Source organism: Saimiri boliviensis, chromosome 15 (genome assembly GCF_048565385.1).
Source record: "Saimiri boliviensis isolate mSaiBol1 chromosome 15, mSaiBol1.pri, whole genome shotgun sequence".
Taxonomy (NCBI): domain Eukaryota; kingdom Metazoa; phylum Chordata; class Mammalia; order Primates; family Cebidae; genus Saimiri; species Saimiri boliviensis.
In genome coordinates this window covers 30,135,439-30,152,105 of record NC_133463.1, presented here as the reverse complement: position 1 = coordinate 30,152,105, position 16,667 = coordinate 30,135,439, and the positions used below count along the sequence as shown (strand labels likewise).

General features: G+C 38.6%; 1 protein-coding gene across 2 annotated transcripts in view; it reads left to right on the top strand.

The window, feature by feature from the left end:
• CPQ (carboxypeptidase Q) overlaps positions 1 to 16,667 on the top strand; it is a 471,880-nt gene that overhangs the window by 148,270 nt on the left and 306,943 nt on the right. For both annotated transcript variants that reach the window (XM_010349382.3, XM_074386832.1), the window contains exon 3: positions 10,122 to 10,329. In XM_010349382.3, the coding sequence (XP_010347684.1) occupies positions 10,122 to 10,329 (208 nt within the window). The remainder of the gene's footprint in view (positions 1 to 10,121; positions 10,330 to 16,667) is intronic.

Below are 16,667 nucleotides of genomic sequence, written 5' to 3'. Positions count from 1 at the left end.
ATAAGATTGTGCTGCTGGATTCCATTTGCCATGATTTTATTGGGGATTTTCACATCGATGTACATCAGGGATATTGGCCTGAAATTTTCTTTTTTTGCTGTATCTCTGCCAGGTTTTGGTATCAGGATAATGCTGGCCTCATAAAATAAGTTAGGGAGGAGTCTCTCTTTTTCTTTTGTTTGGAATAGTTTCAGAAGGAATGGTACCAGTACCTCTTTGGACCTCTGGTAGAATTGGCTATGAATCCATCTAGTCCTGGGCTTTTCTTGGTTGGTAGGCTATTAATTACTGGCTTAATTGAGAACTTGTTATTGGTCTATTCAAAGATTTGATTTCTTCCTGGTTTAGTCTTGGGAGGGTGTGTGTGTTCAGAAATTTATCCATTTCTTCTAGATTTTCTAGTTTATGTGTGTAGAGATGTTTATAGTATTCTCTTATGGTAGTTTGTATTTCTGTGGGATCAGTGGTGATATCCCTATATCATTTTTTATTGTGTCTATTTGATCTTCTGTCATTTCTTTTTTTAGTCTGGCTAGCTGTATATCTATTTTGTTGATTTTTTTTTTTTTTAAAAAAAAACAGCTTTTTGATTTGTTGATTTTTTTTTGAAAGCTTTTTTGTGTGTCTCTATCTCCTTCAGTTCTGCTCTGACCTTAGTTTTTTCTTGTCTTCTGGTAGCTTTTGAATTTGTTTGCTCTTGCTTCTCTAGTTCTTTTAATTTTAATGTTAGGGTGTTGATTTTAGATCTTTCCTGCTTTCTTCTGTGGACATTTAGTTCTATAAATTTCTCTCTAAACACTGCTTTAGCTTTGTCCCAGAGATTCTGGTATGTTGTGTCTTTGTTCTCGTTGGTTTTAAAGAGCTTATTTATTTCTGCCTTAATTTTATTATTTACTCAGTAGTCATTCAGGAACATATTGTTCAGTTTTCATGTAGTTGTATGGTTTTGAGTGAGCTTCTTAATCCTACGTTCTAATTTGATTGCACTGTGGTGTGAGAAACTGTTTGTTATGATTTCTGTTCTTTTGCATTTGCTGAGGAATGTTTTACTTCCAATTGTGTGGTCAGTTTTAGACTAAGTGATGTGATGATGAGAAGAATGTATATTCTGCTCATTTGGGATGGAGAGTTCTATATGTGTTTGTTAGATCCACTTGGTCCAGATCTGAGATCAAGTCCTGGATATCCTTGTTAAATTTTGTCTCCTTGATTTGTCAAATATTGACAGTGGGGTGTTAAAGTCTCTCACTATTATTGTATGGAAGACTAAGTCTCTTCATATGTCTCTAAGAACTTGCTTGATGAATCTGGGTGCTCCTGTATTGCATGCATATATATTGAGAATAGCTAGGTCCTCTTGTTGCATTGATCCCTTTGCCATTATATAATGCCCTTCTTTATCTTTTTTGATCTTTGTTGGTTTAAAGTCTATTTTTTTCAGAGACTAGGATTGCAACCCCTACTTTTTTTTAACTTTTCATTTGCTTGGTAAATCTTCTTCCATCCCTTTATTTCAAGCCTATGTGTGTCTTTGCACATGAGATGGATCTCCCGAATACAGCATTCCGATGGGTCTTGAGTCTTTACCAAATTTGCTAGTCTGTGTCTTTTAATTGGGGCATTTAGCCCATTTACATTTAATGTTAACATTGTTTTGTGTGAATTTGATCCTGCCATTATGATACTAGCTGGTTATTTTGCCTGTTAGTTGATGCAGTTTCTTCATGGTGTCAATGGTCTTTACAATTTGGCATGTTTTTGCAGTGGCTGGTACCAGTTTTTCATTTCCATCCTTCAGGAGGTCTTGTAAGGCAGGCCTGGTGGTGACAAAATTTCTCAGCATTTGCTTGTCTGCAGATGATTTTATTTCTCTTTTACTTATGAAGCTTAGTTTGGCTGAATATGAAATTCTGGGTTGAAAATTCTTTTCTTTAAGAATGTTGAATATTGGCCCCCCACTCTCTTCTGGCTTGTAAGGTTTCTGCAGATAAATTTGCTGTTAGTCTGATGGGCTTCCCTTTGTGGGTAACCCGATCTTTCTCTCTGGCTGCCCTTAACATTTTTTTTTCATTTCAACCTTGCTGAATCTGACGATTATGTGTCTTGGAGTTGCTCTTCTTGAGGAGTATCTTTGAGGTGTTCTCTGTATTTCCTGAATTTGAATGTTGGCCTGTCTTGCTAGGTTGGGGAAGTTTTCCTAGATAATATTCTGAAGAGTGTTTTTGCACTTGGTTCCACTCTCCCCATCACTTTCAGGTACACCAATTGAACATAGGTTTGGTCTTCTCACATAGTTCCATATTTCTTGGAGGCTTTGTTCATTCCTTTTCATTCTTTTCTCTAATCTTGTCTTCACATTTTATTTCATTAAGTTGATCTTCAATCTCTGATATTTTGTCTTCTACTTGATCTATTAAGCTATTGATACTTGTGTATGCTTTGTGAAGTTTTCATGCCGTGTTTTCAGCTCCATCAGGCCATTTATGTTCTTCTCTAAACTGGCTATCCTAGTTAGCAATTCCTCTAACCCTTTTTCAAAGTTCTTAGCTTCCTTGCTTGAGTTAGAATATACTCCTTTAGCTTGGAGGGGTTTGTTATTACCCACCTTCTGAAGCCTACTTCTGTCGATTTGTCAGACTCATTCCTCATCCAGTTTTGTTTCCTTGTGGGAGAGGAGTTGTGACCCTTAAAGGAGAAGAGTCATTTTGGTTTTTGGAATTTTCAGTGTGTTTGCGCTTGTTTTTCCTCATCTTCGTGGATTTATCTACTTTTGGTCTTTGATGTTGGTGACCTTCAGACAGGGTTTCTGTGTGGACATCCTTTTTGTTGATTTTGATACTCTTCCATTCTGTTTCTTAGTTTTCCTTCTAATAGGCCCCTCTGCTGCAGGGTTGCTGGAGTTTGCTAGAGGTCCACTCCAGACCATTTGCCTGGGTATCACCAGCAGAGGCTGCAGAATAGCAAAGATTGCTGCCTATTCTTTCCTCTGGAAGCTTCTTCCCAGAGGGGCGCCCCCAACCAGATGCCAGTGGAGCTCTCCTGTATGAAGAACCTGTTGTTCCCTGCTGGGAAATATCTCCCAGTCAGGAGGCATGGGGGTCAGGGACCCACTTGAGGAGGCAGTCTGTCCGTTAGTAGAGCATGAATGCTATGCAGGAAGATCTGCTGCTCTCTTCAGAGCTGTCAGGCAGGGATTTTAAGTCTGCAGAAGTTGTGTCTACAGCCGTCCCTTCCCCCAGGTGCTCTGTTCCAGGGAGATGGGGATTTTATCTATAATTCCCTGACTGGGGCTGCTGCCTTTCTTTCAGAGATGCCCTACCCAGAGAGGAGGAATCTAGAGAGGCAGTCTGGCTACAGCAGCATTGCTGAGCTGCAATGGACTTTGCCCAGTTCAAACTTCTCTGTGGCTTTGTTTACACTCTGAGGGAAAAATCACCTACTCAAGCCTCTGTAATGGCAAGACGCCCCTTCCCCAACCAAGGTCAAGTGTCCCAGGTCCACTTCAGACTGCTGTGCTGGGAGTGAGAATTTCAAACCAGTGTATCTTAGCTTGCTGGGCTCTGTGGGGGTGTTATCTGCCGAGCTAGACCTCTTGGCTTCCTGGCTTCAGCCCTTTTTCCAGGGGAGTGAATGGCTCTGTCTCACTGGCATTTCAGGTGCTACTGGGGTATGAAAAAAACTTCTGCAGCTAGTTTGGTTTCTGCCCAAATGGCGGCCCAGTTTTGTGCTTGAAACCTAGGGCCCTGGTGGTGTAGGCACCCAAGGGAATCTCCGAGTCTGGGGGTTGTGAAGACCATGGGAAATGCATAGTGTCTGGGCTGGAATGAACCATTCCTCATGGCACAGTCCTTCAAGGCTTTCCTTGGCTAGGAGAGGGAGTTTCCTACCCCTTGCACTTCCCTGGTGTGGCGACACCCCACTCTGCTTCTGCTCCCCCTCCATGGGCTGCACCCACTGTCTAACTAGTCCCAGTGAGATGAGCCAGGTACCTCAGTTGGAAATGCAGAAATCACCCGCCTTCTGCATTGATCTCACTGGGAGCTGCAGACCAGAGCTATTCCTATTTGGCCATCTTGCCAGCCACATCTAAGCTCAATATTTTAGAAGTCAAAGTAGACAGGATGCTTTTCTTGTGGCTTGTCCTCAGGTATTAGTACAAGTGGCTCTCAGCATACCACCCAACAGGGCAGTCAACTGCCTCTCTAGAGATAATGATAACTTTTCATACCCATGGATTTTGATTCAGTGGGGTCTAGGGTCTCCCGTAAGGTCAACAGACCAGGTTTAATGTGAGCCATATCACCAGAGACACATTCTGGAGAGGATGGGTCATGTGCCTTCAGTTATCACTTGGAGTTGCACTTTGCCTCTTGTTCCTCTAACTTTCTCTCAACTAATAGCTGAGTTTTAATTTTTTTCCCTGAAAATTTATTCAAAGAGTGTTTTCCTTTTCTTCCCGGAATTCAGAGAATGAAGATGTAGGTCCATAAATATCTTGGTTAAAAGTTGGAAGTTCGTAGAGTGTCCCACTGTCTGTTTTGGTGCCTGGCAGGAAGCCTCCTACTCACTGTGAATGAATAGATGTTTCATGTATTTTTGTCTTCTCTCTTTGTTCTCTACCTGGGAATGTCCTTCCCTCATTTTCAGGCTACTGAAATCTTCTAAAGCCCTCTTAAAGTTTCTTTTTTATAGGAACTTCCTAGATTTCTTCCCTTAGTTAGAATTAATTTTGATTTATGTTATTATTTCATGAAATTGTACTTTGTACTTTCATTTAGTATTCTGATTATGTTATTTTTAAAGTTACTATTTACCTATATTCTCTCCCAGGTTATACAATCCTTAAGGATAGTACTGGAATTTTCTCATCTTCCTATTGTCCACGTTGCCCAGCATGAAGTTTTGGCACACTAGGGAGGCTATACATTTGTTGAATTAGTTTGGATCTGTAAGGCATATTCTTCCATGAAAAGAACATTGCACAATCACAATATTCTTCATAAACAAACGGACACTCAGAAAGAACTGTTGTGATGTTCTTTTATCTGCCTTTCTTGAATCTGTAGTTTCCTTATCACTTCAGGCCAAAACACTGAGTTTCCCAGAACAACTGTTTTCTCTTCTCCATAACTCTGAGTTCTGGAAAAACCGACCATTCTATGGACCTAGTTTTCTTGCATAGTGCACACAGTATGAGATTATTTGATAAGAGTAGAAAGCTAAGTTTCCTTTTGGGTAGGACTAGACTATTTCCTGTTCGGAATCAATATTCTAAAACATACCATATTAAATTGAGCCAATAAATACCTTTTTCTGTCTCTAAGTCTTTTTATTTTAATGATAGAAAATGTTGTAAAATTATTTCATCATCTTCTTATTCTTAACTATTCTCAGAAAGAATCAAATCAGAAGAGACTGAAATTGGAATCTGTTGATCAAATTCACTGTGAAATAGATTATCTGAGGCAATACTAAGCAGTTAGCATCTGTTTTCTGTGCTAGGAGACCACAGTGGTAATTACACACAGGGTAAGTGGCTTAAAAAATTGATCAGTTTTGAAAATTAGGTGTGGAAGATAGAAAGGAACCTGAGGATTTTAATAATATTTTTGTGATATAATATGCTGTAGCCAAAAGAGTTACTTTTTAATGAGTATTTTTAGCTTCAGTCCCACATTCTCTTCAGAAATTAAGTATTGTAATCCTTTTCTTTAATAGACTCTGATGATTCTTGTTCTAGAGTAAAACACCCCTCCCAACTCCCTTATTGAGACATTGGGACCTAGTGGGGTAACAGCACCCTGATTGATGAACAAGATTCTTATAGATTAAGGAAAAGAATTGCTGACAACTTAGGCAGATTTTTATATACCTATTTGTTTTCCTTCCTAATTCCTCTTAAAATCAAAATGCCAAGCTTTTCTTTCGATATATGTGATATTTGTGAATGAAGGTAACAATGCAGTTAATGGGAAGAGCATGACCCCTGGATTCAGATATCCAGTAGTTCCAGTCTCAGCTGTAGCACCTAGCAGTTATGTGAGCTTTATTCTCTGCATCTCAGTCTCCTCATAATAACTACTTTGCAGAATTGCTGTGAATATTAGTGTAAACAATGGATATTCAAATATAGCTATTATTATTATTACCATCAATTATTCTTACCTATAGAAATATGCAATTTCCTTGGAAGTATACATGTTTGAAGAGTGATGAGGGATAGGGTATTATGCTTTTATTTTTTCAGTTTCTCTTCATCTATTAAGTGGGTTATAGGTATGGTATTATGTGTGTGTGTGTGTTTCACATATTATATGCTAGGCACTATTTCAGGCACTTAGAACTTACATTATTGTTGTGGGTTCATTTGAAAACTGATAAATGCTGCCAAAACAAAAACAAGCTAAGAGGGATAGGAGATTGCAAGTGAGTTGTAATTACTAATAGGGACATCGGGATAAGTCTTATTGTGAATATGACCCTGGTTTTGTGTTCTTAGAGGTTTTCGTGAACTATCTTTTGGAATTGGAAGATGGAAAGAAGGGAGATGAGAGTAAAGAATGAGAGCTTGCTGATTTGTAGGCAGACATGAATATGTCCTTTGGTGTAAGGTGTTAGAACACAAACTAATATAAAAGAGTGAAATATTCTAGGTGGACTAGTTTTATTTTATTCAATTTGAGCAAAAATCTTCCTACAATTTTTTGTGCACACCCTGCCTTCCCAAACAATGGCTACTGAATACAGTGGCCCACCTTGTCTATGACTGCTGGAGGAAGTCATTACCATGACTCACATCTGTTATTGAACTTTCACGAAACAAGTCCCTCAGGGCCAGAAGAAATGCTATCATCTATTTGTCCTATGCAATGGCCTGAGCCTGCGGTCATGTGAGTTCTACCCACATGTGGCCATATAAGTGTACATATAAATTAACTGAAATTAAATGACATTAAACATTCAGATTCTTAGTCACTCCAGTCACATTTCAAGTGCTCAATAACCACATGTGGCTAATGGCTACTGTGTGAGCACTGATAGCAAACATTTCTGTCACTGTAGAAAGTTCTCTTAGTGTTAGTTATTTTATACGTTTCTGACTCCAATATTTTTTTTGTGGTACTGTTGTCATTTTTCAGACTTTAATTCCTCCTTTTGATTTGTCGTTTCTCATAGTTAAAAGGTTTAAATGCCAGATGTAGAATTTTGTGTAAAGTAAGAGTAACCAGGCTCTAAGAGATCAGAAGAGCTTTCTTATATTCAAGTTTTTGTACTTGGAATTTCTATTTCTATTCTGAGTGCCCCAAGGCCTCTTTTGCTTGGTTATTGTTCTGTAGCTGTACTGTGGGTATAAGGGAATCAGACTGCTGAGTTCCTGTGGGAGAAGGACTATCAAACTTTAAACGTAAAATTGAACATTCATGGAAATGCTTTAGACCCAGTCAGTAGTCACTTATTTGGAGCAGCGCCATTCAAGGGGTGCTTAGTGACGAACTGGCTACATGTATGCCAAATTGTGTTTCCAGGGTTAGTCCTGGGCACTCTGAAAATCCAGAAGAGGATGGTACTTGATCCAGGCTTTCCCGATGTTACAGGAGACAAGAGGCCAGGGAATGCTCCCTAAAGAAGTGATTCTTGAATGGAATCTTGAGGGATAAATAGGTACTGGTCACGTGATGAAGGTGGAAAAAGGGGGTCAACAGCATTAATGCAGACACTGAAGAGTGAAATGGCATGGCATGAGAGGAGGAACTTTCAGGTTTCATATTAATGAAGTCTAAAATAGAAGAGAATAGGCTGGGCATGGTGGCTCACACCTATAATCCCAGCACTTTGGGAGGCCAACGCAGTTGGATCACCTGAAGTCAGGAGTTCAAGACCAGCCTAGCCAACATGGTGAAACCCTGTCTCTACTAAAAATACAAAAAAATAGCTGGGCATGGTGGCAGGTGCTTTGGATATTGAACTGATGGGTTTTTGACAGAGGTAGAAGAGGGGAAGAGGAGTTGGGGATGGTGCCTTGGGCAGATCTGACTGTACAGTAGGTTGACTTGTTCATTCTGGCAACTCTGCGAAGGTGAAAAGGAGCCATGCTCGAGGCTGGGACACTGGTGGTATGGGAGGGCCAGGGAGTAGAAACCTGTAATAGTTCAAAAGAGGGCTAATGAGGGCTTGCTGTGAGAGCCTAAGGGGGTTGAACAGAGTTCCTGATTTCAATCGATACTGATTTCTAAGAAGTGAAATGATCAGTTTTGGGGAATTGATTAGATATGGGGGATAAAGGAGACAGAGGAATCAGAGATGACTGTAAATTTTCAGGAAAACATATTAATTTAAACTCATCTTCCAAGTTCACAGTGATAGATTTTGACTTGTAGCTGCTACTAGTGATTTGCATTGACAACTGTGGTGTTTAGGTTTTGGCACTTTGGGACTCCACTGTTTTGTTTGTTAAAAAAAAAAAAAAAAAAGCTTGAATGGAGCATAGACCATAGTGAAGTACCACTCTCGTATGACTTTAATTTCGCAGTGGCCTATGAAAATTTATAGAAATTTGGTTCATTTCCAGTGGCTCCAATCCAGATGCCAAAATTACCCCATTGTTGCGACATCCCTTGAGTGGACCATTGAACCTGTTATTCATTAGGAGCAGCTGAAAACCATCAGCCAAGTTCCCATACTATGCCAACAATAACACCAGTCAAATTTCAAGGTAACTCCAGGTTTCAGAAATGCATGTATCTCAAAAGCTGTCTAGCCAAACTCTTATTTGTATTTTTATGCATGCATATTATATTTAAAAAGCTAGCGGTTTTCTTACTTTCCATAATTATACATTGCTTCTTATAGATTATAAATTGAGCTCTTAGTGTTGGTGAAGACATACCAATGGATCTGTAGCCAATCACTTTAAAGTGAAAATACAAATTCAGTCTGGATGGTGATACTAGGGGAGTAGCCTGCCCAAATGGCCCATTATGATGAGGCTTATAGTGAAAGCAAAAATTCTCAGATACCTGTAGTGCATTTTAAAAGGATTTTGCAAGTAACAGTTAACATTTTTAAGCTTTCATAAAAACCTAGTTCTCTAGTTTTTCATATTAAGGAAATATGCAAATATATGTTGATACTTCGTTTTTTTACTGACATGCTTTATGACTGCATGGCTAAAGCCACAAAACATTAGGCGCCTACCACTTATTTTCTTTTAGATATATTTAGCCACTGCATCTGGCCTTTGTTGCCAAATATTTTTTTCCTTGTTACTCTAACTACTCCATCAATTTGGATCTTTAATGGTTTGGCAAATTTTAAATGATTGCTTGGAAGATGTGAAACCTTGTTCCCTAATCAGGAAGATTTGGGTGAGTCTTATGGTATGAGAAAAGAAGGCACATCTCTTCTAACCAACACAACAGGATTATAGCACGATTACACAACATCTTCAGCATTTTTATTTGAAGAATAATGATGTGTTTGGTGATGAACAAGTACTGTAAACTGAGAAACATGGGAAGTTTCCACTCTTTAAGAATGTTTTCATACAAAGGAGGAAGGAATGCTTACTTTTTTGTGGTTCTTGAGAGAGGCTATATTAACCATTTGTTAAAAATTGGGTTTATGAAAAGGATTGGCTTCTAAGAGTATTCTTCACAAACTGGCATCTTTTGTGTGATGTTATTGTAGGTTGTTTAGCAACATATCAAAATAGTTTTATAAAAAGTTCAGTATTTGTTTCATTAATCCTAAGGAGAGCTTACTGAAATGCGTTTTTAAAAATAAATAATTAATATCATTCTGTGAAATTTGTGACTTCTTAGGGTGGGAAAGAATTTAAAAACAAGCTATCTTTTCAAACAATTTGTGATTTAATACTGGCTGGTCAAGTGAGTTGAAAAACACTATAGTTTGTATGTTACATTATTTTGAATGCCTTTTCACTCTCTTGGGAAGTTGGCTAAGCCCACAGTCTTTCTCTCATGGTAAATGGCTCTAAAACTTTGATCTTCTCAAACCAGTTTGCCAGATGTAGCAGAAAGAGCACGTGTGTGACCTTTCATGTGCCAATTCAACCTGGCTGTTGGGAAACTAAATTAATCTTGCATGACTTTTATTTCTAGGCATTACAGCAGAAGTTCTGGTGGTGACCTCTTTCGATGAACTGCAGAGAAGGGCCTCAGAAGCAAGAGGGAAGATCGTTGTTTATAACCAACCTTATATCAACTACTCCAAGACGGTGCAATACCGAACACAGGGAGCGGTGGAAGCTGCCAAGGTGGGGGCTTTGGCATCTCTCATTCGATCCGTGGCCTCCTTCTCCATTTACAGGTTTGTCATAATGTTCATTTGAAATCCTTTCAAAAGCAAGGGTTTTCCATGAAAGAAAAGCCCATATAAAAAAAACAAAAAACATTCAAATGAAAATACTGATTGTTCATTGAGTTTCCCCCCACTCCACATTTGGTCATTTGTTTGTAATATCGTCTTTGGCTTTTCTGGATTCCAAGCATCATTTGTGCATAAAAAGCTTTAAAGATTTCCACATCCACACTGATCCCGTTACATTCCTTATATAACCAATATATTATGTATTTTAATTGGAGCAAGAACCGAGTTCATGTCTGCATTTCATCAAAGCCTCCTAATGACTTCAGAGGCAGCCAGGCTGTGTTCCACGTTGCTAGAGAAGTGGAGAAAGAAGAGAGTGGGTGACATGATGGGGGCCATCTATGGTAGTGACGAACCAAGGAAATAGAGGACCTTGTCTCTGCTTCTGAACAGCTGTGTGGCCTTAGGAATGTCTCTTAAACTTCTCTAGGCCTCATAATTTTCTTCTATTAACCAGGAATGAATAATAAAAATAATAAGTATACAAAATAATTTTCAGATTAAATGAGGTCAACCTGAAAAAGATACTTAATTATCTGTAAATGATTATCTACAAAGGTCCATATAAATGTTTGGTAATACTGTCTGAGAGTAACATAAGACTTGTCTTTTTCTTTGTAGTCTTGATTGAGGTAATGCCAAAGAACTTTATTGCCCCTCAGTCCTAGGATGAAGTTCAGTATTATAGTGGATGAAAAGTCTAAAAACTGACAGGTACATGTTCAGCCTAGTTTAACAGCTATTATGGTCGTGTCCCATGTTAAGGATAAAATATTTGAGAAACATGGGTAAAAGAAGCATAACTTTAGTGTTATAGCCTGGTCTAAGATTTTTTTAAATGCAAAAATAATAGCAGATAGGGTTTATTTGGGTCTGGATTTTTAGTATCTATTGTAAGACTGGATTTTTAGTATCTATTGCAAAGGGATGTTTATTCTGTACAATTGCTGTTTGGAACTGGAGACACAGCTGCTTGACCTTAATTAGCATCCTACACCCCTGAAAATAAAAATTACTGGAGAGCATATGTCAGCATCTAGGAAACCCAGTCAGAGGAGAGTTGTACAAAAGCACAGAGAAAAGGAAAGAGACATTTTCCTCTTACAAGGATAAGATATCTTCCCAGGGGAGGAGGATGCGGCATGTTAAAACTACTTGTTAGAAGTTTTATGACTAGTTACATTGATGTCATAGTGCTAAAAATAATGTCCTTTGTGGGGTCTTTCGATGTTTATGACTAGTGAAATAATGATTGGACCATATTCTTTTGGATGGTTAAGCTTCCCAGGAGGGAAGTCCTAAAATGGCTAGATTACTTCCCATAATATCTCCATCACCCCTTGGAATAACATACTCAGCAAGCTGTGGGCATTCACCATGATTTCACTCATCATGAGACTTAAATTATGGAGCTGGTCTGTTGCTTTGTGAAACTGGGTGATTGCCAGAAACCTTTATTTAAGAAGTACTGCTCATAAGGCTAATAAATTCCCAAATGACTTAATGCACAGTGATTTGCCGGGATTCATTGGCATTATTATTATTATTTTTTTTTTTTGCTGGCATAATGAAGACATCTGGAAACCCAAGCTACAAGTTAGGAGTACCAGAAGAATTGTCCAGCAAGGGACTTCAGAATCTGTTGCTAGCTTCTAAGGTTTGAGGTCAGCATCTTGTAGTGTGTATTCAAAGGACCTTTTTCCTCATATCCCTATATCTAGACTGATTATAATGCTTCATTGGTTTTATAGCCAACCACATTTCATTGGGCTCTCAACTGGTATAATTTTATTCTTTCAACATAATAACATTGGACTTTACATAGTACTTTAGAATCTTTCATGTTACTTTATTTGTTCTGATAAGAATTCAGTGGCCCATGCAGAAGGGTCATTATCAGTCCTATTTTATTGATAAGGAAATAAAAGTTCAGACAATTAGACATATTAACATGTATAAGTCTTGCCTCTTGAGAAATAAAAACTAAAATAAAAATGTATGTCTACTTCTCGCTTACTGTTTTTAGAACTAAGTTTTCTTGATGAGTGGTCTCTATTTCTATCTCTAATTACTCATTTTCATTCACTCTCCAAACCATTATAGCCTGGCTTTTGCTAGTACTGAAACAGGACTTGTTAAGGTCACAAATAGCTGCCTATTTGTCAAATTTAATGGACATTTTTCAGGCCATCATCTTACTTCTCTTCTCCGAAGTTCTCACCTCCATCGACTGCATTTTCAGTATTTCTTCTCTTTGATTTCCATGATTTCTTTCTCGTGTTTTCTCTCTCTTTCTTGCTTGCTGTCACTCTCACTCTTATACCCTTTCATCCTCTTCTCTATTTCTTCCCTATATCTCTGGCTTTTCACTGTCACTATTTTACCTGAATATCCTCATCATGCTTCTATAAATATGGCTCATGCTTGTGAAGATGTGACTTCAACCACAATCTACATTGTGGCAATTTCCAAATCCCCCTCTTCCATCCATACCACTGCTGCGAGTTCTAGAATCCACCTGCCAGTGGATTCTTCTTTTGGATGTTCCATAGCTATTTCAGTTTCATTTTCTTCACAATTAACCTTATCCTTTACCTTCTAAGTCACATGGTCCTTTATTCCTTTTTTCTCTTCCTGTGTCCATCATTTCTAATAGTTACTGAATCTCTTAGGTTCTGCTCTTTATCAGTCGTTTCAATGATTACACATTGAGCAGCTCTTTTTCCCAGCATGACTCCACATTCTAGCAGTCAGGAATCACTAACACTTTTCCCACATACCACGTTTCCTTAGAGTTTTGTGACTTTGCATATGCTTTCTCCTCTGCTACCCTCCATTTCCCTTCTCACTGCCACGCACTGTGTTTTAAGAGTCATTGCAATTGTTTCTTCCTCTGTGAAGCCCTCCCTGATATCCACTTGCAGCCCAGGTGAGCTGCCTCTTTGTTGTATTCCCACATTGTCCTGTGTATGCTCTGTATCATAATGTCTTGGAAGTATTAATAGTTTTGGATCGTGGTTTGGTAGAGTAGACTAACTGTTGTAACAAACAGCTTCAAATCTCAGTTACTTCACACAATAGGAGTCTCTTGCATGTAATTCACATAATAGTTCCAAGGGGGTGGTCAGAATGTGGCCTTCTGCTCCTTACCATCTGTGGCTCTATCATTTTTGAGATTTGAGTTCTCTGCAGAGTCTTCTGCATTCATCTGGCAATTAAGGGGATAGAGAGAGAAAGTCGATAACCTAGAGGGGGGTTTTCCATGGTTATCCATATCTAGGCCTGGATATGGCACACCTCACTTCTGCTCATATTCTCCTGGGCAGAATGGCATTCCATAGAGGCCAGGAAATTTGGCCTATCTTTACATCCGGGTGAAAGGAAAATGAATTTGGTGAAATACTGCCCAGTCTGCCCCAATTGCCTGTCTCCACACTAGACTGTAAGTTCCAGAAAGACATTGATTCTGTGTATATTTTTTAACATCTGGGTTCCTATCATTTAGTATAATGTTTGATGCATAGATATAACTTAGGAAATGCCTACCAAAGGAATGAATTTGTCTGAGGATATAGAGTAAAACATGGCAGGGGTCTCAAAACAAACCACCTGACCCAGTTCCTAGTGCTCTTTGACCAAACTTTGTAACCTCTGTACAGTAAGTTTAAAACAACCTGAAGTTTTCGGGCACTTTGCTCTGTATTTGGAGGTAAATATTCAGATGCCCAATATGCCATATTATACATTTTTCTGCCACAACACTTATGAACAAAGATGTTTTGAGTTGCTGATTAAGGAAAATAACTCCCTTCTCTCTGAAATGTATTTCACCCTTAGCTCTATGGGATTGGGTGATACTGGATTTCATCTAAAAATATTATAGATGTCAGCAACACTAGACAACATAATATATATTGTAGTTTGTTGCTGTTTGGGTTCAGTTTGAGAATCCCCTGGAGGGGAATTTGATTTGACCAGTTTGATTGGACACTTTTTGGTGCAGTCATCAATATGATCAGCTGTTCTGGATCTGCAGCAGTCACATGGTTATGTGACAGATGTCCTAAAAAAATGTCCATTGCTTGTTGCCGGTATCCTCTCCAGGTTCGTTATTGTTATTCTCTGTATTGCCGTTATTGGTGTTCTTGGGCTTAACTTCAAGGAGAAGATCTTTCCTTTATTAATGCTTTTCTAATGATACTTCTTTCCTTCACCATTTTCAACTGAGACCTCCCCATTAGAGCTTAAAAGTTTTTCTGAAGGTAAAATACCTTTCTTTGCCTTTGTCATGGGAAAATATTTTAAGAATAAGTGCAATTAATTAGAGATTTAAGTCCCACAAAGGAAAGCTTCTCTACAGAACTATTTGTATTACATTATTTCTCAAACTTGTCTGTTGTTTAGTATATATTTCTTAAGAGCTTACCAGTTGCTCAGAAATTTCCAAGTACTAGTATTACTAAGGTGAATTCCATATTTTTTTGTCCTCAAGAAGTATTTTATGTAGCCAAAAGAGAAGGGGGTAAAACATATAAGTGATTAGTGTTATTTGTTTTATAGTTAGTGCCAAGTGAATCATTGGGGGAAAGGGATAAAGGAAGGAAATTACTACTTATTAAGCATCTACTTTATATTATTCTAAAGGGTTAAAGAGTTTGTCTCAATTAATTCTTTATGTAACCCAATAGAAGTAGATATTGTTTTGGTATCTCTTTTACTAAAGGAGAGACAGATTCAGAATGATTAACCACTTATCATGCTACGTATCTATTGAAAGAACTAGGATTCAAATTCAGAGTCTCTGGCTCTAATTTCCATGCTGTTAGATTACACCAAGCAACTGGAGAGCTAATGCTATAGGACTCTAGAGAAGATAACAGGATTCTGATTGGGGCTGGTTGCAGTGACAATGTCGATTTGGGGTGTATTCAATAAAAAGGCAGAATTGACCAAGAGAAGGGAGGTGGGAAGACTTTCTGTAACTATCAAAAATAAAAAGCAAGGTGAGAGTGTATGATATATTTGGGTAAAACACAAGTAGATCAGTTTAGCTGGAGCCAGGCCTCCTAGGGGATCAGAGAAATGCAATTTTGGTTTGAAAGGAAGAGACCGGGCTTGAAGAATTCAGAGTACTGGATTGGGGAGTTTTAAGTTTAATGTGGAGGAAATGGAGAACCATGGAATGTGTTAGAGATATGGAGTGAATTTTAGAGCAGTGGTTCTCAAAGTGGGGTCCCTGGAGTAACATCATCAACTTACCTAGGAGCTTACTGATGTGCAGTTTATTAGGTCCCACCTAATACCCATTAGAACAGAAAAGCTAGGGGTGGGATCCAGTAACCTGGTTTGACAGCCTTCCAGGTGATTCTGATACACATTAAAGTTTAAGAACTACTGTTTTCGATCAATTTGTCTGTTGTGCATAGCATGCATTGGAGAGGGAAGGACAGGATACTCCTCTAATAATGCAGATGTGAGGTAATGAGGTCATAGATGGTGGCAATTGGAATGGAAAGAAATCAGCAGGGGGCATGGTATGAAAACATTAGAACTTGGGGATTGATTGGATTCAAAGGGGGAACAAGTAGGGGTCCAAGTTGTTAGGCAAGGATACAAATCTATGGGATGCATCTGTGTTTAGTTCAGCCCCAAATTTAAAAATCGTAAGTTTCACATAACAATAAAGATTTATGGGTTTTAGAGAAAAACCAGATTTGGTGATATATCTTGTATGTTCTGCTGGGCAAACTTCAGCTGAGGAGATTAGCCACCAAGTCCTTTTTGTTAGTGGGATGTGTCCCTTCTTATCTGCCAAGTTTCCCGACCTTCTTTTTATACTTTATTCATTTATGTTGCCTGCTCGAGTCCTGTAGATATTTGAGCTGACGATCCCTGCTCTAAGGATCCCAGCTTAGGGACAGGAGAATAAGAAATGCAGGGGTCATGTAGGGGAGCTGGCTTGGAGGGAAACTGGCCAGTTTGATTTCTAGACATTTTGAGTCTGAGGTAACTGTAATATAGTACTATTAATCTGGTCTTTATATTTTGCAAGAAAAACAATTCAGCATTTCCATTTCTCTGTTGTCCACTTTTTAGCTCACCCACAGCAGTTTAAAATTCTAGGCTGGCTTTCTTGCAATGCAGTATACCTTGGAACTTCTGCCTCCTGCTTTCTCAGTAATCTAGCTCAGGAATGCAAAGTAAATTTTATATTAGCCCAAGTAAAATATGATTCAAAAGGTAACTCTACTGAGGCCAAATTGTCTGTTGTATTCCCA